Source organism: Malaclemys terrapin, chromosome 4, assembly GCF_027887155.1.
Source record: "Malaclemys terrapin pileata isolate rMalTer1 chromosome 4, rMalTer1.hap1, whole genome shotgun sequence".
NCBI classification, from domain to species: Eukaryota; Metazoa; Chordata; order Testudines; family Emydidae; genus Malaclemys; species Malaclemys terrapin.
The window spans coordinates 17,414,608-17,441,831 of NC_071508.1; the positions used below are offsets into that span (position 1 = coordinate 17,414,608).

At 47.7% G+C, this 27,224-nt stretch overlaps 1 protein-coding gene across 3 annotated transcripts; it reads left to right on the plus strand.

Annotated features, from left to right (window-relative positions):
• The first annotated feature begins 2,398 nt into the window (after nt 1–2,398).
• FRS3 (fibroblast growth factor receptor substrate 3) lies at nt 2,399–27,224 on the plus strand. Of its 3 annotated transcripts, XM_054028033.1 has the most exons (8): nt 2,399–2,503; nt 10,282–10,419; nt 11,589–11,677; nt 12,533–12,719; nt 15,377–15,538; nt 16,128–16,285; nt 17,882–18,180; nt 18,298–27,224. In XM_054028033.1, the coding sequence occupies exons 3-8, from the start codon at nt 11,612–11,614 to the stop codon at nt 18,803–18,805; spliced, it is 1,380 nt and encodes a 459-aa protein (XP_053884008.1). In that variant the 5' UTR covers nt 2,399–2,503; nt 10,282–10,419; nt 11,589–11,611; the 3' UTR covers nt 18,806–27,224. The 3 variants fall into 3 exon arrangements, with proteins under 3 accessions (XP_053884008.1, XP_053884006.1, XP_053884009.1); XM_054028031.1 differs by having other exon boundaries at nt 17,882–27,224; XM_054028034.1 differs by lacking the exons at nt 2,399–2,503; nt 10,282–10,419; nt 11,589–11,677; nt 12,533–12,719 and adding an exon at nt 13,254–13,432 and having other exon boundaries at nt 17,882–27,224.

Sequence of the window (27,224 nt, forward strand, 5' to 3'; positions counted from 1 at the left end):
CAGAAGAGCCTGGAGGCTCCAAGTGCAACCAGGTCCCTGTTGGTAAATGCTGTACAAAACACAAAAGGCAGTTCCTGCCTATAGCATTGTTACAGGCTAATAGACAAAACAGAAATAGCTAGCAGGCACCAGAGAGTCCTGTGGCACCTTTAAGAATAACAGATGTAAGTAATTGGTCAGATGTATAGACCTAGTAAGTAATGCCTCCCTACTGTCCCTCTCACAAAGCAGCCCCCTACCATCCCTGTAGTATGTCTTGAACCATATTAGCGGCTTTGCAGATTTATTATGCCCTACTCTGAAGACTCATGTAGCACATATGCCTTCAGATGGCCCCCTCTGCGGGGGTGAATATCACTGGGGGATCAGAAGCATGCCAACTACAGGCAATTTCCATCACTGCTGTTGCCAGCAGAAGTCTCACATTAGTTCCCCTGACTGGTGTGGACAAGGATATTTTGTCTGAGTCATGTTCAAAACCTGTTTAAAACATAAACCCACACGATCTCTCAGAGGTCAGGATTAAATTCTTCTCTGTTACACCTGTTGACTTCAGACGAGCATTTAACTCTGAAGTTATAGAATAGGTTGGCTAGAACAATCACAGAATATCAGGGTTGGAAGGGACCTCAGGAGATCATCTAGTCCAACCCCTTGCTCAAAGCAGGACCAAACCCCACTTAAATCATCCCACAGATTTTTGCCCCATATCCCTAAATGGCTCCCTCAAGGATTGAGCTCGCAACCCTAGGTTTAGCAGGCCAATGCTCAAACCACTGAGCTATCCCTCCCCGCAAAACCCTGACAAAACTCCATGTCAATCATGTTCAATGATAGTTCAATCATGAACTATCCCTGTCCATAAGTCAGGGAAAACATGTTAAGCTCACCTTTAATTAGTTGTCACTAGCATTATTAATTATGATTATTATTTGTATCCCATGCATTCAGACTGCATGCAAAAGGAATTCTATTCTGAGAGGTTATGGGGATATTGTGAGCCGGTACAGGGCAACAGTTGGCTGGCGTGTGTACGTTTGCTATTTTAGTTGAATCAGGGAATATTGTACTTGGCAGATAAATGGCTGGGGAGAAGACATAGTGCCCTGGGAAATCTGTTGTGTGTGTCTCTCTGTCCATGTGCAATCTTTCCACCAAAAAAATGGAAAAAGCACTTTTTTGAATATTGGGCCAGAGTAATGGACCAGGTGTGGGCACTTTGCCACTACGGGGATTGTTCCAAATTAGGATTTAATACATGGCATCACCTTGCATTTCTACAGCATCTTTCATCACACAGGAGCCCCCAGGATTTTACAAACCACACAATTCAGAGATCACTATATATCCATGGAAAATACAGCCACTTCTGATAACTGTTTAATAGCAGACAACAATACTACACAGCAGTTTAGTACAGGAAGTGAAGAATATTGTAAAAATATGCAATATTTTTTTATACTGTAAAAATATAATTAATATTATCTAATCCGTAGGCATTTACCATGGTATGTGGGAATGAGCTATTATTAATATGAATTATTCTTTTATGTTAATATTGCAACATTACTGGCAGCTACTGGAGTGTGTAGGTATTTGAAAGCTATAAACAGGATATATGGCGAGGAAAAACAAGGACACACCTTTTAACTGCATCTAAATCCATGGGGATAAAGGGAGGTTTTTGACTGGTAGTATAGTTTGCTAGATGAAAGGGATGATCCGTCTGAAATGGGCGTGGGTGGTGTGGGGTTAGTATGCACGGAGTACTGGCTGTTTTGTGTATACGGCGTGGGAGTGCACATGGGGTTTTGTCTGTGTTGGGGGAGCCGGCGTGTGAGCTGTATGTACATTGTTGTGGCATGAGCTGGGTGGGGTGGGGTTTGTACACTGCACTGTCCCTTCCTCCAGCTGCTTTCTCTCTTTAGGTGCAAACATTTTTAACTCAGCATCAGCTCCCCTCCTTTTCCCCCCAAATACCCCAGCTCCCCTCCTTCCATGGCCCCCAGAGCCCCAGCTCCCCCACCCTCTCTGCCCCCCAGGGCCAGCTCCCTTTCCCCTGTCCCAGAGCCCCTCCCTTGCCCCCTGAGCCCCAAGTCCCCTCACTCTGCCAAGTCCCAGAGCTCCCACACGCAGAAGCCCTATGTCCCGCCCCCGCAGCTAAGCTCCTCCCCCTGCTCACTCCAAGGTCCCGCCCCCTCCCCGCCTCCCTTCGGAGCCCCGCCCCCCGCCAGAGGACCGGAGCCGCGTGTCCCCAGCGCCACCTAGCGGCCGCATCGCCTCCCGCTCGGGTCCTCCCAGCGAGAGACGCTCTAGGCTACGGCTGCCGGACTCGCTGCTCCCGGCGGCTCCGAGTCCGGCCCCGGCCCCGGCCCGAGCTGGGGTGGGGGGAGGGAGGCGGCGCTGGCGGGTCCCGGAGCCCGAACGGGGGCCCTACGGCGCCGGCCGGCGGGGCGGGCCCGGCCCTCAGCGCCCGCACGGCAGAGGCCGGGCAGCGCCGCAGGTACAGAGACCCCGCCCCGGCCCCCCCGCACTGCCTCTGCCCCCTCCCGGGGACCCCTCCCGGCCCCCCTGCTCACTCCGCCCCGCCCCCCCGGGGCCCCTCCCCACTACCCCCCGGGCCCGCCCCGGCCGGCACCTTCCCCCAGGGGTCCCCCTAGCACCCCCTATGGGACCGCTCCTGCCCCTGCTCCCCTGGCACCGTCACCCCCCCGTCCCTCCTGCACTGACCCCCCAGCACCTTCTGCACTGACCCCCTCGTTATCCCCTCTCCCTGCACTGACCCCCTGTTATCCCCTCCCTCTGACCCCCCAGCACCTCCTGCACTGACCCCCTCGTTATCCCCTCCCCTGCCTCTCCCTGCACTGACCCCCTGTTATCCCTGACCCCCCGACCCCTCCTGCACTGACCCCCCCGTCCCTCCTGCACTGACCCCCTCGTTATCCCCTCCCCCTGCCTCTCCCTGCACTGACCCCCTGTTATCCCTGACCCCCCCGACCCCTCCTGCACTGACCCCCCCGTCCCTCCTGCACTGACCCCCTCGTTATCCCCTCCCCCTGCCTCTCCCTGCACTGACCCCCTGTTATCCCTGACCCCCCGACGCCTCCTGCACTGACCCTGTTATCCCCTGACCCTCACAGCACCGCCTGCACTGACCCCCCGTTATCCCCTTCTCCTGACCCCCCGTTATCCCCTCCCCGACCCCTCCTCACTGACCCCCCCTTATTCACTCCCTCTGACCCCCCCATTCCTCCTGCACTCACCCCGTTTTCCCCTGAGCCCTCCTGCACTCAGCCCCATTATCACCTCCCCAGCCCTCCTGCACTGACCCCCCGTTATCCCCTGCCCGACCCCTCCTGCACTGACCCCCCTTATCCTCTTCCACTGACCCCATGTACACTTTCACTGCTCCTACCTCCAAACTACCCCTTCTTACTCCTCAACTTACTGCTTTACAGAGCTCGCACCTCCCCCTAATATCCTTTCCCTCATTATCTAGCCCCCCATGATTTACCTGTTCATCTTTCATCAGCTACCCTATCCCTTCCATCCCCATCCTGATGCTCCAAGAGCCCTGGCATCCCTCGTTAAATATCCCTTCCCACTCACATGCCAATGGTTTCATTTTGTGCTATCACTAATATAATGGTCCCCCTCTTTAAAGCCCTCTGCCACCTCTTTTCCCCTTTGTAATTGCCACACAGTGCCCTAGCAAACCAGGGCTTTAGAACATCCATCCTGCTTCCCAAGCCAGGCTTGGGGCACTGGCATAGGACAAACCTTGCCCTTTCCCTACTTTTTCACCACTCCAAGCCTCTGTAGTTTTGCTAGTTGCTTGTGTGATCAAGCATGGATTTGAGGGGTTCATTGACTGCACTGTGCTGTGTGCCAAGGGTTTTGTCGTAGGTTATGTCCTGTGGCACTTGGTGGTATCCTGTGCCAAATGGCGTTTCTTTGCATGCAAGGTGGCATCCAGGGGCAATTTTGCTGTTCTCTCTTCATTGCTCAAATCTCTTGCTTTTTGAATCATGTAATTAACAGTTTTCAGAGTAGCAGCCGTGTTAGTCTGTATCCGCAAAAAGAACAGGAGTACTTGTGGCACCTTAGAGACTAACAAATTTATTAGAGCATAAGCTTTCGTGGACTACAGCCCACTTCTTCGGTATGCATCCGAAGAAGTGGGCTGTAGTCCACGAAAGCTTATGCTGTAATAAATTTGTTAGTAATTAACAGTGTTTGCCTCCCTGATGTGTTGCACATAAGGGAGAATTGCCAACTTTCTAATCGCACAAAACTGAACACCCTTGCCTTGCCCCTGCCCTGCCCCTTCTCCGAGACTCCACCCCTGCCTTGCCTGTCTCTGAGGCCCCGCCCCTGCTCACTCCATCCCCCTCCCTCTGTCGCTTGCTCTCCCCCACCCTCACTCAGTCGCTTATTTTCATTGGGCTGGGGCAAAGGGTTGGGGTGCAGGCTCCGGCTGGGGGTGTGGGATCTGGGATGAGGCCAGAAATGAGGGATTCAGGGTGTGGGAGGGGGCTCTGGGTTGGTGCAGGGGGTTAGGGAGTGGGTGCGGGGTGCGGGTTCTGGAAGGGAGTTTGGGTGCGGGAAGGGGCTCTGGGCTGGGGGGGTGTAGCTGAGGTGTTCGGAGTATGGCAGGGGGTTGAGGGCTGAGGCAGGGGGTTGGGGTGTGGGAGGGGGTACTGGTTCTGGGCTGGGGATGTGGGTTCTGGAGTGGGGCCAGAAATGAGGGGTTCAGGGTGTGGGTTGGGCTCTGGGCTGGGGCAGGGGGTTTGGATGTGGGCTCTGGGAGGGAGTTTGGGTACAGGAGAGGGCTTAGGGCTGGGGCAGGGGGTTGGGGTGTGGGAGCGTGTGCGGGGTGTGGGCTCCGGGAAGGAGTTTGGGTCAGGAGAGGGTTCCAGGCAGGGGATGGGGGTGTGGGAGGGGACTCAGGGCTGGGGCCGGGGGTTGGGGTTTGGCAGCAGTTGCGGGGTGTGGGAGAGAGTTTGGGTGCGGGAGAGGGCTCCAGGCTGGGGCAGGGACTTGGGGTGTGGGAGGGGGTGCAGGGAGCAGGCTCTGGGTGGCGCTCACCTCGGGGAGGCTCCCTGGAAGCGGCAACATGTCCCTCTGGCTCCTAGGTGGCTCTGCGCAGTGTGCGCTGCCTCTGCCCCAGGCGCTGCCCTCGGAGCTCCCATTGGTTGCAGTTCCTGGCCAATGGGAGCTGTGGAGCTGGCGCACGGGGCGGGGGCAGTGCGTGGAGCTCACCTGGCCATCCCTCTGCCTAGGAACTAGAGGGACATGTCCCTGCTTCCGGGAGCTGCATAGGGAGCCTGCCAGCCGCATGGAACCAGGTTTTTAATGGCCCGCTGACCAGAGCCGCCAGGGTCCCTTTTTGACCTAGCAACCCTAGTTGTGCAACTTTGCACGTGAGATTCCAGCAGAACATGGGAATTTGCAAGTAGGGGTGTACAGGATACTGCATTAAACAGACCATTAGATGGACGTGAGTCTTCTTAGGAGTTGGGCACAGGGAGACAGGAGTCTCTACCACTGGCTGTGGAGAGACAGGGAATGTTGGACAGAAATGTGAGATATTCAGGGAGCGGAAGAAAACTGTCAATTAGAGATGAATTCAAGTTTGGGGGAGTCCATGGAGGAGCATGAAGACTCACAGGGAGTTTGGATCTGAATTCTAATGGATAGGAAGGCAGTGATAATTTTTGAACTTGGGAGTGATGTATGCCTTGTTTCCAGATACAAATGGTTGAATTAGGCATTGCCTTTCACGCAGGCTGCGTCCGCGCTGCAGTTGGCAGGAAAGATTGCAATATAGACATACCCACAGAGTGGGCAATCTCCAGATTGGCATTAGAAGACACAATAAATAGGGGTTAAAGACTCCTGAAAGTCTGTGTCTTATTAACATTTCGCTCCAGGGCAGGTATCTGTCTTAACATGGGCTCTGCTGGTAGTGTCGTGCCAGTTGGAAAGGTATTCACTCACATGTACAATGCTGGCTGTCAGTCAGCTTGCAAACCAAAAGCTTTCAATTTGGTGTTATGCATCCACTGCTGCTAATGAAGAGTGATCGGCACTCCCCACCTGTGTGTTGCACATAAACATAGGGTCTTTAATGATTTTGGAAACAGAACAAAGCAGTGCAGTACATTAGCACTGGAGATGCAATACACAGTGCATATCAGCTCATTTGAGTTAAAATGCATTTTTATTTGTAAGCTCCTTGGAGAAATTATCGGCCTCTGCCTAAAATTGTCATCTTTGTGTAAAACTTTAAAAAATGTCATTCTAAAATGAAGATTAGATTATTTCTCATCGACCACCTTCCCAGGAAAAGGAGCTATGTCATCATTTCACATGATTGGTTTTTAACCCACATTTCTCAAAAACATAAATATGAAAAACACAGGAAGAGATTACAAGGGGAGGAGGTGAAAGCACTATTGTGAATTATAGTGCTGGAGGGTGTTGGGTGCTGTCAGAGTTTTGGAGGTGACCACCAAATTCACACCCTTGGTAAGCCAAAGGGAATCCAAGAGTTGAGCTATGCACCGAGACACTCAATAAGAAGAACCAAGATATGAGCTGGAGAGGATGGAGTTTTGTATGTGGATGACTTTCCTTTCCTTAGTTTTTAAAAAACGCTTCGAAGATATTTTCTAAGGTAGAAACAGGAGTTAGGCATCCAATGTCCATGGAAAGTTAATGGGAGTTAGGTGCCCAGTCCCCATTTTGTGCATTTGAAAATCTCCACCTTTGTTGAAAGGTGACAGGAGTATCACAAGAAAATTTGCCAGCTGTGATTTCAGACTCTATCCCTCACAATAAGATAGGAAATGATATATATCCTGCCTTAGGCCTTTTGACAACCATGGAACCTTTTTTCAGAGTAGCAGCCGTGTTAGTCTGTATCCGCAAAAAGAAGAACAGGAGTACTTGTGGCACCTTAGAGACTAACAAATTTATTAGAGCATAAGCTTTCGTGGGCTACAGCCCACTTCTTCGGATGCAGTGGGCTGTAGCCCACGAAAGCTTATGCTCTAATAAATTTGTTAGTCTCTAAGGTGCCACAAGTACTCCATGGAACCTTGTATCTTTTTGAGAATACTCCCGTCCCTTGGCTGTAGGCAGTTCTCACGTTAGGGTATGTAGCTGGGAGAGAGTCTCCCAGCCGGGGGTGCTAGCTCTGCCTGGGCTAATGTGCTAAAAATAGCAGCGGGACTAGCGCAGCACAGGTAGCAGTTCTGGGTAGCTACCTGCGTCCGAATCCTCCCGACCCTGTGGGTACGAGCTGGGGTGGCTAGCCCAAGCTGCTACCTTGGCGCAGCTGTCCCGGTTGCTATTTTTAGCATGCCCACTCAAGCAGAGCTTGGCTCGGAGGGGTTGGGAGGCACATTTCCAGCTACAGTGTAGATACACTGTCACTGACCCAGGCAGTCACAGGTGTGCATAGGGCTAGGACTGCTAGGTGGTTTCATTTCCCCCAGAAAGCCAATTAAGCTTAAGCATGGTGAGCAAGAAACCATGAGAAATGGTATTGTAGATATTTATATGCCAAAGACACAACTGACGTCTGGGCCTTTAACAAAGGATAGCAGCATTTTGCTTTGCTTGTGTATAGGCTATGGGGGATTTCAGCAGATGACTGGAGCAGCTGGTGTGGGCAAAGGGATCTGGATGATGGAAACTCAGAAAGAGCTTTGAAGCACTTTAGTGTGTACAGTATGTAGGTAGGCAGTAAATAAGGAGGGTGCTTGGTCAACTAGGATATTCTCTGGATGTGTAGCATAGTCAGAAAAAGGCATGTTTTCAAAGGATTGCTCATTGAAGAGTAGAGTCTTAAGAATCTAGGTATCTGCATCAAATAGATACAACTAAAATCGTCAGCAACAAGGCATGGTCTGCAATGACTAGATGACTAGGGAATCTCCAAAGATCATTAAATGGGTAGTTTTATAATCTCATTTTCTCAGTTCTGAGCCTTTCAGCCTTTCAATGGAAGCCCATAACACTCTGTCCCAAACATTTTACAGAGCCAAAGAACTGAGTGACAGAAATACTAGTAGAGGGAGAGAAAAACAAAGAGGCAAAGAAAAACGTTGAAGTTTTCTACTGAGATTTAAAATAGGATGGAGAATTGATATAGTGGGAGGGCGGGGGGGAGAGGATGTTGGTAATGGCAGGAGTTGTAGAAGAGAAGGCTCCTTGTGCCAGCAGTGACCAGATTAGTTGAAAGGCAGAGCGGAGGCTGATGCTAGATTAGTGGGCAAAGTCTGTGAGGTCTGCTGGAGCAAGTTCATGGAGGGTTTTACAAACAAGGAGGCCAATTTTGAACTGAGTCATGAGCCTATGGAGTTATTCAGGATTGAGGATGATGTGATTGCATTGGTTGTAAGAACGCAGGCTGCAGAAAATTGCATTTTCTTGAGTTGGGAGAGCTGGGACAAAGAAAAGCCATTGAGAAAGTCATTGTAATAATGAAGTTGAGAAGACACTTAAGGCGTATGTACTCTACAGTGGTATAACTGGTGCTGCAGCTACACTTCTGCAATCCTGGAGAATAGATGTACGCTGCAGTGACAGAAGGGTTTTTTCCATCACTAGTAACTCCACCTCCTTGAGCAATAGTAGCTAGTCGACAGAAGAATGCTTCCGCATCTACACTGGGGGGTTAGGTCAGTAGAACTGCAGAGCTCAGGGGTGTCAGTGCTGTAACTATGTCAACTTAAGTTTTAAGTGTAGATCAGGCTTAAGATCTGGATGAGGATTCATCAGAGGTAGGACTGGGGCAGTGGCAGACAGAGACAGTGTTTCAGAGGTGTGATGGAGAGATACCCAGGTATGGATAAGGAAGGAGAAAGAGCAGAATCAAGTCTGACCGAGTTATGTACAGTGGAGACGCATAGGATATTATTTGTTACTGTAATGGTCAAAATGTGCTAGCTATACATGGTCAATGCCACAACCTATACATGTGGGCGTGAGGATACTGCTTTTGCCCAAGAGAATCATCTTTGTCTCTGAAGTCTTGCTAAGCTGGAGTGACTGATGATGAAACTGATTATGTGCCAGAGCTTGAAATTTTCAATAGCATCTTCATTTCATTTACTCTTGTAATGTCAGGCTAGTTATCCGTACAGTTTTACTCTCTCACGCCTTGGACTACTAGATAATTAACACAGAGCGTCCTTTGGTAGTGACTGGTTCTCATTCTGGTGCCCCGAGTTGACTTTGAGTTCAGTAAACTAAAGTCTGTAATGCCAGTTTTTCCTATTACTAGTACGTGCATTTCCTGTACACTAGGCACTTGCATTCTCTGAAAAGTACTGAATAGTTGTTTAGTTTTGTGTATATCTGGAATTTGTTCCTTTTATGATCCAAAATAGAATAGCTATTGTGTTATTTGCCCACTGGCTTCTATAGCTTCTTGCTCTCTGAACCTTGTTAGGAACCTTCTGTCTAATTCAGATGCAGACAGATTCCTAAAGCATCAGATACATGTGATTTCTAGTATCTTTGATGCTAATTACTAGTATTATAATTTATTTATATTGCAGTAGTGCCTTGGAGGCCCAGTAATGGATCAGGATCCCATAATTGAGGCAAAATTTGCCTTATTTCTGGAGATTAGTTGTCCAAAATTGCCCAGTGAAAAGAAAGTTGCTTGTGACCTTTGTCTGAAATTTCATTTGTCCATCTGCATTTCCAGCCCCACTTTATTTATGAACGGTGTTGAGCTAATTCCTTAATAGCTGCACACACATTTGGTGTGTTTTTGAAAATGCTTTGCAGGCTTTGTTCATTCTGCTGTAAATGGTGCAACTCCTGTGAATGTCTGTGCCTAGTTCAATAATGACATTTGTTGGGTGGAAAATGGATGTAAGTGGCAAAGTAGGGTACCTTGTGCTGAACAGGCAAAGGAAGTGTAACTTACAAACCGAGAGGGATGTGGGGAAAAAAGCAGCCAATAGGAGGGGGTAAGCAAATGCTAGTTGCATTTCCTGCTGACCTACCTCTCATTTTGCTCATCCAGTGAGTTCTGGATTGATCTGTTTACACCTACATTCTAATTTACCCCCAAAGTGTGTTTTACTTGTCAGGTCCCCACTGGATTTGTCCATGCAGTGTGTTACATAAACTTACATTTATAAATTATTGCTTTAATTTTGTTTTTCTTAACTTTTTAGAAAGATTAATAGAGATATGATAAAAATCTAGCTCTCTGTCTTTCTTTTCTCTGCCAATCTCTGATTGGATTCTTGTCAGGTGAAACATGGGACAGTTTCTACGGAACGCTAGGTGACTTTTTGACATCCTGGTTACCATGACACTCAGCAGAGGACTGTGGGAATAAAGTGGGAATCCCTCCCCGCCCTCAAAAAACCACCTAATGGCCTCAACTGGGTAAGAATCAAGTGAGACTAAAGAGTTAGGAACTTTCTTCTGTCCTCACGGATTATCTCAAAGGCACTGCGCAAGGGCTAGGTCTACACCAGCGTTTCTCAACCTGGGGGTCGAGACCCAAAATTGGGTCGCCAGGATGTTTCAAAGGGTTGTGTGGCAGCTCCTTTGGCTCCTGTCCCACAGGACTGGCTGGGCCCGCCTCCCTGCTCCAGGCACTGCAACCCCTGGGGTCTGAGCGACACTCAGGTTTGGCCCAGCCATCGATAGGACACCCAGGATAGGACAAATTTGAGTGAGTGCCACTGCAACCCCATGAGCCAGGTCACAACTCCATTCATGCAAATTTGGTCAAGTCAGGGGGGCGGGGCGGGGCCAAATCTGGTGGCGCTGCAACCCCGAAGGTTGAAATGTCCAGAGCTGAGAACCAAGCCCAGCTAGCCCCAAAGCACAGCAGCTGCAGGGGCTGCCGCTGTGGGGTGAGTGCTGGGCAGGACCTAACCGAAACCCTTCAGGGCCTCCACCCCCAGACTATTTACAACAGGCCATAAACATTTATGAATGGGTCTTGAGCCCGAAACGGTTGAGAACCGCTGATCTACACTACAAACTCTTGCCGGCATGGCTTTGTTGGTCAGGGTTGTGATCTCTAGCCTAGACATAGTTATAGTGGTAAGATTGTGCTTTCGCTTGTATAAGCTATTTCCACACAAGCAGTGCTTTGCTGCTATACCCTCCCGGGATAGCTATACTGGTGAAACACTCCTAGTGTAGACCTGGCTAGTGCTTAAGGAATCCTTCCTCATTGTGATTAGTCATAAAATGGGTAGTTGGTGCCAAAACTCCAGAGTAACATTATTTTATGAACAGCTTCCGTAGCCCCATTGTATCACATTCGCTGTTAGTTGCTCCGTGAAAATATTCTTCTATTAGAAAAATCCCCTGGTGGTGTGGCATTGCGCCCTGGCATGCATACCCACTCCCCCCTTCCTTGAGAGCATTTAACGTCCAGTACACTTCCAGGGCTCCACTGAGCCGTCCCTGCCTTTGCTCCACCACTCTAAAAGCCTGGGTCATTGGTTGGGATGAAACAATAATTACGGATCAAAAACGCAAATGAAATTGTACCTTTATCCTCTGTTGTTTTTTTTTCTCCCGCACCGTCCCTCTAGGGCTCACCTGGTATGCTAACGACATGGGGAGCTGCTACAGCTACCTGTGCAGAGACAGTGTCCCAGACAACCACCCCACCAAGTTTAAGGTAATACCCTTTATCCTAGAGGGAAAGCTCTGCAATTGACAGCAGCCACTGAGAATCAAGGCCTGCAAAGTTCAATCCAAATTTCATGGAACCTACGCATTAAAGCCCTTTCTCTTATGGGGAAATTCTTCTATAGGGAAAGATTTGCAAATGTATTGCTAATTTTTAAGCAGGGAATCCCCTGCTTGCTGGTTCCACCCTCTGTCGTGTAGAAGGATTTGCGTTGGCATTGAGATTCAATCTCCCAGTGCCAGAGAAGAAACAGATGCAATGAGAAGGGAAAATTAGATGGCTCACGTGTTGCGGAACCTTTCAAATTGGGCCCAAGTCAGTGGGCATCAAAAGTTATCACCATATTTGGTGGCTTGTGTGAAATGAGTCTGTGCGTTTCAGCCTAATTGGCTGTAAACAGGTCTCCACGTTGTAAAAGCACCAACACAGCCGGCAGTGGTTGAACCATTTGACAGTCTTAGCAGAGAGGCCAAGAATTGGAGAGAGACTGAACTCTCCTCTTCCCACTCAAGGGTGTCTCCCCTCCCGCCCCCCCATGCCTGTGTTGAGGCACATTAGCTGAACTGGTGTGGGGCTGCAGTCTTCAGGGCTGTCCATGTCGCACCTTTCACCAGCAATGAATTCACTCCCAAATGACCTCCCCCTATCATCCAAGAGCAAGGCATGTTAATGAGTCAAGGGAGAGAGTGCTGGGGCTTCCAGGCAAACTTACATCTGTCACAGGGATTGGACCTGCTTTGAGCAGGGGGTTGGACTAGATGACCTCCAGAGGTCCCTTCCAACCCTGGTATTCTATGATCTCCTGTGTTGAGCCTCCTGATGTGAGCTTTGGTGCCTCTGCAGGTAACAAATGTGGACGATGAGGGTAACGCGCTGGGATCTGGGATTATGGAGCTAACGCAGATGGAGCTCATCTTGCACACACACAAGCGCGATGCTGTCAGGTGGCCGTACCTTTGCCTGCGCCGCTATGGCTATGACTCCAACCTCTTCTCCTTCGAGAGCGGACGCCGCTGCCAGACTGGACAAGGTGTTGTGTCTTTTGGGGGAACAAACCTGTCTAAAACTTTCAGTTTCAGAATGCTGGAATTGCTTGGTGCTGATTTCTCCCCTGCTTATTACATCTGGGAAACCTGCTTTATTCCTTGCTTCACATGCACAAGCGATAGCACACCTCTAGGGTACTGTGGTGTGTTTGCATGTGCATTTAATACTCCCAATTAAGACATTAATGTTGGAAGCTTGTGACTGAGGGCAGACCTATCATGTGGTATCACTCTTGTGGCTTATTGTGGCTCACTTGTTTATATTTATAGACTTAAAGTAATTAGGCTATTGCCTTATAAATGCACAGCATGGAGAAACACATCTAGAATTGGCTCTCATTATATCTTAAGGTAAGCAGTTTTGGAGTGGGATTTCAATTGGATCAGAGACCATTAAGGAAAACCCAGGGTGGCAGAAGAAGTTAGTGATTCTGTGGGCTTACTCTTCTGTGTTGGTACTGAGGAGGTGCTAGAAATGCCACCTTTCTATGGGATGTGAAACCAAGGTCCCCCAAGGTGCTTTTTGCAAGGATGAGGCTGTTGGCTCTGGTTTCCTAGGCATGTTTCAACTTCAGATATTTGCTTTTCAATGCACGTCATCATCTATGTCCTCTGTACTACTGTCTGCCAAGCCTCTGCTCTGTCTTTGTTTAGGTCCCTTCTAAAAGGCTTGCTTGTTCCACAATGACCCAAAAAAGTGAGTCAATGTTAGTTTTTAAAAAATCCTGTCCTCCTCTGTTCTGGTCTTTCCAGTGCATTCTGTCTTCTCTATCTGCCTTGTTTAGCAGTACTACTACGTTTACTGCTTTTTATCCATTGATCCCGCAGCACTTTGCAAGGTGGGGAGAGGGTAGTTCCAAAAGTGCCCCATTTTTTACATATGGGGAATCTGAGGCACAGAGATGACATGACTCACCCAAGAACACCCCATTCAGTCAGTGGCAGAGCTGGGAATAGAGCCTATTTTTTCCTGATTCCCACTATTCCATGCTGCCTGTTAAACTGTAAGTTTCTTGGCATAAGGACTATCTGTATATTACTTGTAAAGAGATGAGCATATTCTTGGCACACAGCAAAAGAAAAAAAAAATCAGGTTGTGTCCCCCAATTAGCATTGTGTGTTGAAAAGTCCTCTGATTTCTGAATAAAGTCCACATCACTGTTCTGCGTCTATTTATAAAGTACTGTGTGCATTTACAATGCTGTGTGCTACTCTTTTATAATATTTATATAAATAGGATTTGCATTTAGTGGAATTCCATGCTTATCGGTTGTCAGCAGGGTGGGACCTGTGGCTTTTTGTGTGTCTACTTTGCCTTTTGCAGGATTCAGATCAGTCGTTGGAATGCTGTTACGTTTACTTGGGTTTTCTACAGAGCTCTAGATAGCACAGATAGGGTAGAGTCATTCACTCTTCATCTACAAAGAGAGCTTTCAGAGGGCACAGGTTAAGTCATCCATGTCCTCTATATGCAAAGATAAATTGTATGGAAGCCATACTGTTTTGATCTGCATACATTTCCTCTGGTTCTTTTCCTGTTCATAGGAGACTTTCTCACTTAATTGATTTTATTTGGATCATTCCTCCCTAGCCCCAGTGAATAAGACAGATGCATATATTTTCTGGCAAGAATATTTTTCAAATTTTTCTTCAGAGTAGCAGCAGTTGTTGCCATGCTGTTGTCCTTGTTGCTATGGCTTTTGTGCATTCATGTGTGTGCTCACCAGCATGTGATTGGTTAGTTCTGCACACGTTGGCTATTGGTCAAACTATTTATCTGGGGAGCCACCGTTTAATCTGATACATTTTAAAAGTGGGGTGCAGTTGCTCCTCCCTTCCACATGCATTCCAGGTGCCCAATCCAATTCCCATTAGAGTCAATGGAAAGACTTAATTGACAATGGGAGTTGGATCGGGCCCCAGGTAAAATGAAAGAATGGAAATTACAGGTGAAGAATCTCATCTGTCACCCAGTATACCATTCTTATCTCCAGCAGAGTTAACTAATGTAAAGTTGGCATTAGATGCACCAATTCATGGATCAACTAGCAATGGTGGTGTTATGTTTCTAGTGATGTAACAACAGGATACACTATACAGAAATATCGCCTCGGGGGTGTTTAAATATTGACAATATCTTACAAAATATTTTCCTGTAAACCATAAATTTGTGTGTAGAGAAATACAGGGCTTGCCCAACAAGCTCAGACGAGTTGTCAATTTAATTTAGTATCCTGTTTGAAATATTGTCTCACACCATGAGCTTTAGAGGAAAACGGAAGAAGCTTCATGATGTGTAACAACGGGTGTATAGAGAAAATTACTTCCTAATCCTGGATATTTAGTATGTGACTTGTACCCTGAAGCATGAGGGTTTATACCTCTTACAAATGTGTGTACTATCTAATGGAAGGGTGACTATTCCCATTACCTATATAAATGTCTAATCTCTTTTTGAATCCTGCCAAGCTCGTGACCTTATCCTGTGACAGTGAGTTCCCCAGGTTAATTGTGTTGTGTTAAACAGAAACCCTTTTCAGTCAGATTTTACATTATGTTGCTTTCCAAGGACTAGACTACACTCTTATTAAACTAAGGTTGTACTCGTCTCTCCCCACCCCCCGTCTTTGTATTTGCACAGGGATATTTGCCTTCAAGTGTTCAAGGGCGGAGGAGATCTTTAACCTGCTGCAGGACCTGATGCAGTGTAATAGTATCAATGTGGTGGAGGAGCCAGTCATCATGACTAGGGGCAGTCACTCCACTGAGCTGGAGCTATCCCGGACACCCCAGACAACCAACAGTAAGGCTTCCAGAGTACTAGGTAGGGTAGAGGAAGTTTGTCCAAGTTTATCTCTGTGTTGGGTGCTGGTCTCCAAGCCAAGGCTACATTCCCCAAAGCAGCTGATGTGAGCTGTCTGGCCTCTGAGCTGGGCCCTCGAGTCCACGTATGTCTGTGCAGCATGCTTAAAGCCCCACTCGTTTGCAGATGTGATACCTTGTTCCCAAGGAAATGGGAACAAAAACTGCAAATATCAACCTCATTCTCCGACTCCAGTTGGATTCCAACTGGAGCTCTGCCAAGTGGCCTCTTTAGAGATCAGCGGGCTCCTGAGGGAAACCTCAACTAGAAGAATGTGTGTTTGTTTCCCACTTTCATAGACGTGACTTAAGTGCTGGTAAATTTAACCTGGGGGCCTAGCCTGCATATTTACAACAGGCGTACACACGGTAGGAGCCTTTCCCCGCCAAGCAGGCTCTGCCTTTCCAGCACGTCTGTTTAATAAGGCCCTTTGAGAAGCTGGCCCATGGTGCAGATGCAGCCGCATCTGTACGCAAGGCCAGTGTGATGCTCTGCCTCTAAAGCACGTCTCTCTGAATTCTCCCCCCAGCTCTGGGATACACTGTTCCAGGGTTCCCCAACGGATTCCACAGCTTCCCTGGGGAAGCCCCATCCTACTCCACGGCCCGACACCCTTCCATGAACAGCTTGAGACACTCCTCCATTGGGGAGGACTCCACACATGCCCTCATTGGGCCAGATGAGCAGGTAAGCCCAGGTCTCCTGATCTCCATTGCTGCAGGGAACTCATAGCATGTTTTCTTCTCTTCTAGGATTCTTGTGGGGTGCGAGGCTCACGCATCTGCTCAATGTTAAGGAAGCCCAGAGACCCTCTTACCTTGTCAGTTGCTCCTTCTTGGCTGTTTTACTTAGTTTCACTGTTGCAAATTTGCACCCCTGTGACTACTCACTGGAACAGCTGCTCGCAGCGAGGGCTGGGTGTAGCTTCCCCCGGCCATCAGTAATGATCTGCCCCTTGTTTGACAGCAACATGCAATTCCCTCCTGAAACTGTATGTGCTGCTTCCACATCTCTACCAGCCCCAAGCTAAACTCTAGGCTGGATACCGAAACTCAGACCCTTGCATGGTGTTGTGCTACCACTACACTGCTTGGGCAACTGATCTTTGTTCTCTGTGTTTAGGCTCATAGGATTTATCATGCTAGATCAGTCCATTACAGCGAGTGTCTTGTCTCCATCATTGTCTGATAGCTGGTGCTTCAGAGTCTCACAAACCTAGGCAGGTGTGGGCTCCTTCCTCACGTTATTTTTGTGTCCTTGTATACTTTATATAGACCACTCAAGAAGATATCTCACCTTGTGTAGATGGAAATTCATATGCTCCACACCAGAGTTTGAACTCAACTTGAGACCTGTTTAAAAACGTGTCAGAGATATTTTGTTTTAAACCATCTCATGTGCATAAGTTGCTCATGTTTGAAAGGAGCCTATGTGAGGGCAAGTCTGTGCTACAAACTTTTGCCAGCACGGCTGTGTCAGTCGGGGTGTGATGATGCGTGACCCTGGCTGACAAAGCTGTACTGGCAGAAGCCCGTACTCTAGATGTCGTTGTACTGGCAAAACTGCAATTTTGCTGGTATAGTTCATTTTTTGAGGGGGAGGGGCTAGAATAAGCTTTTCTGTTTTGCTGCTATAAGCTGCATCTACACTAGGAGCGCTTTGCTGGTGTAAAATACCAGTATAACTATACCAGCAGAGCACTTCTAGTGTAGATCTGGCCTCAGACCCCAGAGAGCCCACACATCAATCCCCTGATTAATAGTGGCTCTGATCCTAAGAGAGAGGCTGGGGAGTTATGGGAGGGAGGAGCAGAACCAAACCAGGCCAGACTAATGGGGAAGCTTTAGAGCCATATTATGTCTCCTTTATAATATGGCATATTATAGTTTCTAGATGAGCAAGATGCTGCTCATCCTGCCCCATAGAAACTAAATTCACATCCATGAGAGAAAACAAAATTCATTCCTGTCTCCAGGTGCTGGGTGTTTGGTTTGCAACAGTTAATGTGTAAACATAATTTTACCATAGCTGCATCCCTTTCGGTCAAGTTTCACTCCCCACTTTCTCGGCACACTGCCCCTCCAAGTTTTTTCAGCCACCAAGACTCCTCCTCCTCCCCCCCACTTTATCAGCCACCAGGCTCCTCACTCTTCACACTCACATTCTCAGCTGTACTCTCACTCAATCCCACCCCCTGTATTTTTGGCTCTGATCTCTTCCTATCATTGTCCCCCCTCCCCAGCATCACCCTCTGCCTCTAAAACACATCTTCTCTCCCTGCAGTCCCACACCTATGTGAACACAACCAGTGGCGAGGAGGAGATGAGGGGCCGGCACTGCATGCACTCGCTGCCTGAAGTCCACCCTCCTTTTCTGCACGGGAACCACAGCTGCTCTCTGGAGGACCGAAACCCCCAGGTCTTCCTGCAGCCGGGGGAGGTGAAGTTTGTGCTGGGCCCTGCCCCAGTTCACAGGCACATGGTGAAACGTGACAGCTCCTGCCGTTACTATCGGGAGTGCGGGGGGCACATCTGCGGCCCTAACAACAACAACGAGTGCAAGGATGAGTGCCTCGTGCCCAGGTGCGTATATGAGAATGTGAATGGCCTGCTGCCTGCTGGGGGCACATCTCTTCGGCGTGGCGGGCGCTTGAAACTCACCCGGGAGGACCTGGGCTTAAACAGCTGCTCTCACCGCAGGACGCCCCTGCTGAACTACGAGAACCTGCCTTCCTTGCCTCCTGTGTGGGAGTGCCAGCCGCTGCGGCAGGACGAGGACTCTGGGGACACGCTGACTCCTTCTCCGAATGGCTACCCCGAGCCGGACGAAGGTGACCCCCTGCAAAACTACATGAACTCGGAGAACGCCGCACTGCACAGCGGCCTACGTCGGGATGACTTCTTGCAGCACCGCCACAACTGCACACCTAGTGTCTTCAGCTTCGACTTCCGCCGGCCCTGCCCGGAGCAGCAGCGTCAGCTCAACTACATCCAGGTGGAGCTGGAGGCTGACCCCCACAAGGGGCGCCAGAGCCTCCAGGTGCCCTGCGCCCCGCTTCCTGCCGCCCACCCAGCCAGCAGGATGGACTCCTACGCGGTCATTGACCTTAAAAAGACAGCAGCCATGTCCAACTTGCAGAGAGCGCTGCCCAGAGACGATGGGACTTCAAGGAAAACTCGGCATAACAGCACCGACTTGCCTCTGTAAGGGAAACACTGCGTGCAAGCGCTGCATTGTGGCTTTCGTACCTGCCTTTCAGTGTATCGTGTAGCGTGACTTTCGTTCTCTATTGCCCCGACGCCCTGTTAACCCTATTGCTCAATACAGCATCCTGGGATAGCTCCAGCAAGCGGACTTTACAAATGTCTGCCTGCCTCTCTCCGTTCCTCCCATGTCATTTGTTTCTAAAGCCTTGCAGAGTAGCAGAAAATGGTTATTTATTTATTTATTTATTTAAGTTATTTTGTGGGGTGCCAGCATTCGAAATGGCACCAAGCGGAGTATAAATGTAAACAGGTCATTCATGGACCAGGGTCAATCCCCCTGCTTTCATGTCATCCATGTCGGCAGCCTGTGGAGAGAAGACGGGGAGGGATAGCTCAGTGATTTGAGCATTGGTCTGCTAAACCCAGGGTTGTGAGTTCAGTCCTTGAGGGGGCCATTTAGAGATCTGGGGCAAAAATCTGACTGGGGATTGGTCCCCCCTTGAGCAGGGGGGTGGACTAGATGACCTCCTGAGGTCCCTTCCAACCCTGATGTTCTATGATTCTATGAGAGGGATGGAGAGAGTATTGGGAGTGTTTTTTAAAAAAACCAAACCCATAGGAGCAGGGGGAAAGACTGGGAATGCAAGTGGAGTTTGAGGTTTGGGATCAGGGAGCCCTTGGTGTGTACTTATCTGTCTGCCTTTTTTGTGGATATTCAGAAATGTTTTCCAGCTGTCGGTTTATTTATTTGTTTTATTTTTCTATCTATTTATTTTATTTTGTAAACATTCTTTTGCACCAAAGTTAAAAGTGCCAAGCCAGTGGCAACATGGAATGGATCCACTTGGTGTTCACTTCCTTTTTTGGGGCGGGGGCTGGCAGGACGGGGGGGGGGATGATATGGTGAAAAGGGTGCTTTGTGGAACTACAAATGGGGAAAGCGTAGCTGTGACTCAAAGCTCAGTTACCTGGAATGCACTATATTGGGCTGGTGGGAGTGACTGCAGAAAACATGGAAGTGTCAGCATAGCTGCGAGGCAACCAAGCTTGGAGTCATATCTAAGGAGCAGTGCCTACTCCCGCATACCTCGCTGAGTCCACGTGAAATAATTGACTAGTGTTTTGGCTAAATGCATGGCTCATTTCCTTGTATTGTAGACTCAAAGGACTAAATTGAGCTTTACTGTAACTCCATTGGCTTTGAGTGGTTGTAACCAGTTACCCCAGGGCTGAATTTGATGTGAACCATCAGGCCCTTCTGTAAAAAAAAAACAAACAAACAAAAAAAAACTTGCGCATGACGTTCTACTTCTCTTCCACTGTGGGATGTTCCAATGATAACATTCTGTGTATGGTTTCACTTGCTACAGGCCACACCAATCTTTGCAGCATGAGGCATTCACTGATTCCACTTTGCTATTCCCTCTCATTTCTGTGAGACGTAAAAGAGCTCTTGGAATTATATTCACTTCTGCCTTATTGTTTTGAAACTCCCTCACCCTCTTCCGCAGGATTGGAATCATGCCATCCAATTCTCTGAAAGCTCGCTCGGGGTTGGCAAATGGAGCCATCCAAACCTTCCTATGATGTCCTTGCCATTGGTATGTTAACAGACTAGAGTCAGTGAAAGGGAAAAGCTGGTTCATCTGCTTATATCTCGGCCCTGGCAGTCACAAGCATAATCTATCGATTTCTGAGATTCTTTCCAGCGCTAACAAACCCAGCTTCTTTTCAGTGCTGCCTTGAAACGTGAGACTTTTAGGAGCAATGGCAAGGAATGTAGCCAAGCCCTACAAATAAGTAAAGCTGATGGGTATCCATATAATCTCTTTAGCCTTAGGTCAGGAACTCCTCCCCATTTGTAGAGTTATGATTCTTCTCATTGGTTTGGTATCTCATTGGGGGGGAGGGAGAGCTCGGTGGTTTGAGCATTGGCCTGCTAAACCCAGGGTTGTGAGTTCAATCCTTGAGGGGGCCACTTAGGGGGTCTAGGGCAAAAATCAGTACTTGGTCCTGCTAGTGAAGGCAGGGGGCTGGACTTGATGACCTTTCAAGGTCCCTTCCAGTTCTAGGAGATAGGATAGGATATCTGCATTACAAATACCAACCACCACCACCACCTTCAGAAGTGAGTGAGTTTTGGCAAGCCTTTGACCTCTTGTCTTCCAGGCTTCAGTCCAGCTCTTATTTTTGTTCTATAACAGAAGCTAATTATTTTTAATATATGAACTGACTTTATTTATAGGGAAACTGTCACGTAGTTTATGCCCCACATTTAGGTTTCATTGGGGGTGAGGAAGAATTTTTTTTTTTTAAGTAACTGTATAAAAATATTTTCATGAACAATCTCAATGAAGAGGCTTTTTTTTTAAGGGTTAAACATCACCTTCCGTTGTAGCTTTTGCATCTCAAACATTACAGCACTGGACAATGCCTGAGAGTCTTTAGCTGAAACTGACTAACTGCTGAATTTAAATTGACTTGTCTAGTTTTGCTCACCCAGCTGAGATGTGCAAAACATCCAGGCCAAAAAAATATATATATATTTGTAAAACAAGTCAGGATATAGGTTTTGCTAAATGTGTGCTTGATCTTGGACAGAATGTCTTTAAAAGTCACAATACGAACATATTAGAGTTACATGGCAGCTGTTGCTGCAAATGCACTGTATTAATGTATCTGTATTCATGTAGGCCTTGATCCAAAGCCCATCGAAGTCAGTGGAAAGACTCCCACCGTCTTTGGTGGGCTTTGAATTGCCCTTTTATGGGCAAATGTTGTTGCCTATTATAGTGCTTCATTGGACCAATCCAGCACTCACTGAAGTCTGCTGAATCCTTCCATTGACTTCACTTGCAGCCCGGATCAGGGTCTATTCTAGGAATTTGTTGCTAGCATTTGGCATGATGAACTATCTAGTTTAGTGTTGTTATGACTAGGGATGTGGGGAACCTGGCACACATCCACAGCAGTAAATCAAGTCCTCTAATACCTTTATCCCTTCCTCACTTCCTCGTTGGTCTGTAGCAAATGTATTGATCTAACAGGTTTATTCAGCTAACGGAGAGGATAAAATGTTTTTGTTTCCCAACATCTAAGATGGGTTTTAAAAAGTGATTAGCGGGGCTGTTTACAAAATAATGTTGGTCACAAATGACCACCAAGTAAAAAGTGGTCACAGGATAATAGTTGCCTGCTGCTAGATGAGTGCTCTTAACATAGGGATAAAAGAAATAGCACTTCTCTTTGTCCCGTATTCTGCTTAGCCTGCATGAACTGCAGACTTTCAGGCCTTGTTCTAATTATGCTAACAAGCATCTTTAGCAGGGCCCTATCACAATTCCTCTGATCAGCAACAGTTTTCGGAGAACTAGGTTAATCAGACCATGCTGTGATGTACCCACAAGATGCCCCAGCTGGCTCTCTCCCCATTGCTGTATGTAGCATGATTTTTTAACCTAATTATCGGACATTGCGTCCATCTACACTATGACAGTATTAGGGGATCTGGTTACCACATGCCTGTCACCCGCACAGTGAAAGCGGATCTTGTAATGCAGATGGGAAATGTCTGAGGCTTTAGCCTGTGTTTGGTGCCCTGTTTACAGCTGTATTTGTAGTGCAGATGAAATGGAAAAGTCGCTGTCCACATTGGCCTGGGAGACAGCCCTAGCAACACCTACGTTGAAGAGGAGTTCTTACTAGCATGGTGTAAGTCATAGTGTGGACAGTCTAAGCACCTTTGAGAGTAAGGGGGAGACAGGAAAAACCAGTATGTGACAGGAGCCATCATCCCTGTTGTATTGTGGTAGCTCCACTCTGTTGTGAAGTTTCCTGCATTTGCTGGTGACTCTGATCAGATTTAGAAAGTGTGCCTCTCTTTAAAATTGGGAGTGGCCTGGTGGTGGCAATCCTAGGACTTCAGGATCATCTCCTGATGGAGATGAAAGGCTGAGAGGGAAGGATGAGAAGGACTGAGCTAAGAAAGAAGATCCTATAAGCTATTTGTCATGCACTCACTCATTTGGCAGATGGTGATAAGGCACTTATAAGGCTTGTGCCATTTTCTTTCAGTAAATCATGGGAAGTGACCTCAGGTGATGTGGGGCCCAAGCCTATGAATCACTGAGCATCCTCCACTCCCAATGAGTCTCATTGCCTTGCCGGATCAGGGCCTTGGAGGTTTAACAGCAAAGCTAATCTAGTCCCAGACAAAAAGGTAAATTTCCCCATTCTGCCCCATGTGGGCTTGCTATTGGCTAGAACCACCCCAAGATCACAAAGGACTCTTGACACTACTGCAATAGCAGAAGAGGACTCCTTGACCATTGGGCCAAATTCCTCCTGGTTGCAGCCTCATTAGCTTTGGTAGGGTTACACCCAGGATCAATATGGTTCCCGGCATTGGAATAAGATATCTCAGACCCTGTCCTTTCCCATCGAAAGAGGAGGGGCCTTCATTGCCTTTTGGCAGAAACATTGGGTTCCTTTAAGTGTATCCAAAGCCACTCATCTGTACAAGTGAGTGCTTACCTGTCTTTGGAGAAGTCAAATCAGGTGTAATGTAATAGGTGAGGCCTGGGGCCATGTTGTAGAGTTTACTGTCATAGTGTTCTCTCTCTAGAGTGGGGGAGTTGGGAACAGCCAATATACCTGAATGAGTATTTCCAAAACTCGAAATGAGCTGAGAGGCTGGAATAAATCAGACGGGTCTCTTCAAGGTGATGTTTGTTAGCAACACAGCTCTGTGGGGCTTCCTCCCCAGTGCATCCACCCAGGCTGAAGCCCCTAATGTGCCCCGGACTGCAATGCCATTCAAATGGTCTAGTGTCTAGTACATGGGATTGGGATTAGGGCGATAGGTGTTTAATTATTGTCTCGACCTCAGACTTCCTGGATGACCCTGGGTAAGTCACACTACCCCGTGCCTCAGTTTCCCATCTGTGAAGGGGAATAATACTTCCCTACCTTCCAGGAGTGGTGTAAGGCACTTGTGGTTGGGATACTATGGTGATGAAGGCCATATAAGTACATAGAGATTCTGACACTTTGACTTGATTGCCTTATCAAAGCTATAATCCAGTTTATAGTGGTTGATAATGAATGATGCACCTGCTAAGGAGGGGAGATGAAGTAGCTAGAAGTTCTCTCATCACCGAGGTTATAGAAGAAGCCTCTGATTCTATCCTGGGTGGTTCTGATTTAGTACATGTGTGGTTTGATTTGGAGTTTGATTTTGCAAATTGCCATCTGGCTGTGTCTTGATTTACTGTCTCTCGAATTCTCCATTCCTTATGGCATCCTTGGGTAAGAGGAGCGCAGTGTTTGACTCAGCAGGCGTTGTTCATGAGAAGTTGCAGGGTCTCATGAAGAGGTTCAAGAGAGAAGTGCCAGGGGCAGATTGGCTCTAGGTGATGGCTGAGTAGAAGTGAATTTACAATTTAATGCTCATTGGACCCATGTATCCATAGCACAGAAGATCAAGTTCAGCTTTCGAGCTGGGTGGGAAGACTTCAGGGGACAGAGAGAGAATCTGTGCAGGCAAAGAGGGAGAACCAATCGGCCACACTGTGAATAGATAAAGGCTTCTTAAGGCAGTTAGTCATCTCATGGGCTTGGGGGAAACACAGCCCTGGTCACCTGACTTGAGTTAGCCAGGAATGTATTAGACCAGTGGCTCCACTGCTCTTTCATTCTCTGGCCGCTTCATAAGGGTGAGATCTCCTTCCATGGACAAGGTCCTCTCCCAATCTCTGTCCTGTTGCCTCGTTTTCGACAGCCAGGAAAACAGTTCATGGAGCGCAGCGTGAGCTCTGCTGCATTAGAGCTTCAGGGACCGGAAAAAGAAGGGAAACCCCTGTTGATGAGGTTTCAATGTTAACAAGTGTGGTGTGGTGTTATCCAGCCTCATAGCTTCCTCTAGTGGTCAGATGTGGGATATTCTCAGGTAGAAGATGGGAGTTTTCAGTGGCAGGTTGAACAGGCTTGGACCTTTTTTATTTGACTTTTCCTCACCACCAAGTTCCTTGCTCTGTTTGATTAGACGTTGCTTTGGATAATAGATGGTAGGGAGCCTGTAATCCAGTGGTAATTCTGTTGGAATCTCTTATCCTATGATTCTCTTTTGGTTTGGAATTATTTATATTTTATAGAGCACCATTGGTATTCCTGACACTGTTACAGATCTAAAATAAGACAATAATGCCCTGAGGAGTTCATAATCTGCGGGGAAAATTCAGCCCTGCTGTAACTCCACTGACTTCAGTGGGGTCACACGGGAGATGAATTTTGCCCCAGTTATCCTTGTTAGAAACCTTCTAGTTCATGACAAGAAAACAGGACATCTTCTCAGTCTGTATTTTCCTCTATACCATATTCTTTTAAAGGTTGCCTTTCTTTTCCTTGCACATCTTGCCGTGAGCCTTGCAAGGAACAGATTATTGGACTATCCAAATGCCTGCGCACTTGTATCTTGGATGTGGATTAAATTAGGAACCATCATCCACATCCCAGTGTCTCCCCTCCAAACATGCTGTGACCATCTCAGCTAATACAATGTAGGCAAAAACCAGAATGTTTCATCTTTTGTAGTGGCCTTCATAAACCTTGGTCTCCAGAGTCAAAGGTGCTCTCCAAAGCATTATATATCTGGCTGGTGTCACACTGCTGGACACAAGGAGCTCAGCATCATAAATGGGTGAGTACCTGCCCTGGAGACCCCGCATGTGCTAACACAAAAAGGAATTAGCCCCCGTACTGAATTGGCTCCATGATGAGGAACACATCATCTCTTAAGGCTTGTCCTGTGGATGGAGGGCTTCCTCTGGTATCGTCCCTGCACTGATCTGTTCTGTGTGGGGCTGATAACATGGAAAAGACCATGTGTCCCCAGGAGGCTTTCGGCTTGAGGAGATTTTCTTTAGGTTTTTGAGTGGCTTAACTTTTTAAGTGTTTTTTCTTTGGGTTTTGAAGTTAGGCAGGTGGACTGCCTCTCCCTCGACATCTATTTGTGGTTGGCAGGGAATAGGTCTAATCTGAAGGAGCGTGTCTATTTTTAGCTTGTTTTACACAGCCTAGATGCCTACTTTTCTCTCTAGGAATGGAGAGGAACTGTAACGCCCTTGGTCTGAATGCTAGTAATAGTTACCTGCCTTACAAGGGTATTGTGAGGATTAATTGATGTTTACAGAGTGGTTTGAACACGAAAAAAATTATACAAGTATTTTTATGTAAGCCACTGTGTCCACTGGAAAAAATTTCCCAGCTGTTGCTGTCTTTATCTCCAGTGGGAAGCGGCCGTCTAAATACCTCTAACCCTCAGAATCTCCTCTCTCTCATGCTGGGAGGGGATTGTTTCTGTACCTCTCATGCCAGAGACCCCTGTGCCTCACACTAGGACAGGTGAGGGTATGTGTGTCTTGAGCAGTCAGTTGTTTCTGTTGATCCCTATGTGCAGTGTGGCCACTGGCTAGGCCTTAAGAGACTTGGGTTCTATTCTCAGCTTTGCTGCTGGGTGTCTGTGGGAAAATCACGTCACCTCCCCGTGCCTCAGTTTCCCCATCTGTGAAATGAGCATAATGATACTGATCTCCTTTGTAAAGCTCTTCAAGATCTGTGGATTAAAAGCGATATACAAGAGCTAGATATTATTAACATAAGTTCTCTTAGTCATCTCCGCAGCCACTTCCCACCCATTTTCCGTAGGCATGATGCTACCCAACTGCATCTGCCTTCACCCTTACTATGCAGTATCATTCATCAGTTGCTTAGTAGTAATTTCAGCTCACCTGTTATGGCACCCTTGCAGCCTGTCTGTAGAGTTTGTTTTCCCACCAAGCTTGGTTCATCTGAAGCTGAGTGCTGTGTGTAGGTAGCTGAAGGGGAGTGGATTCCTGCTACCAAACAGGACCAAAAGGGAAGAAGTTAAGGGATAGGATAGGCTGGAGGTTGGGAAATGAAAGCCAGGGAGTGGGTGTGGGGAACACTCTGGTTCTAAAGAGGGGATCCTATTTGTTTCCTTCCTTCCTTCCTTCCTTCCTTTGTGTGTGTGTGTGTGACTAAAGTCAAAAGGCCCAGGCACATCTGTGTTGACCTCAAGCTCTTATCCTGTGTGATTCTCCTTGTTCTTACTTGTACTGGTGTCTTTGATACTAAATATTTCTGACTTGGCGGAAAAGCAAAGGCACTTCGGGGCTCTGGTCACCAGGGATTCAAAGCTGCTCTGTCCATAGACATCGGTCTTTCTGTGTAATTACTTTGATGGGTTATTACTATGGATATCCATTCAGTCCCTGTTTATATTTCATCCAGGTGTAACCTTCAAGGCAAAGAGCCTTAGTGCTGTGTGAGCTGAGGAGCGCTCATGTCTTACTCTAATGTGCACTAAGAATGTATACAGAATAAATGGAATCTGACGACTA

What these genes read in the sequence shown, in the direction of transcription:
- FRS3 (XM_054028031.1), top strand. Translation starts at nt 11,612, where the DNA reads ATGGGGAGCTGCTACAGCTACCTGTGCAGAGACAGTGTCCCAGACAAC. An exon ending in ACCACCCCACCAAGTTTAAG is followed by an intron (nt 11,678 to 12,532) that starts GTAATACCCTTT and finishes GTGCCTCTGCAG; the next exon opens with GTAACAAATGTGGACGATGA. An exon ending in CCGCTGCCAGACTGGACAAG is followed by an intron (nt 12,720 to 15,376) that starts GTGTTGTGTCTT and finishes GTATTTGCACAG; the next exon opens with GGATATTTGCCTTCAAGTGT.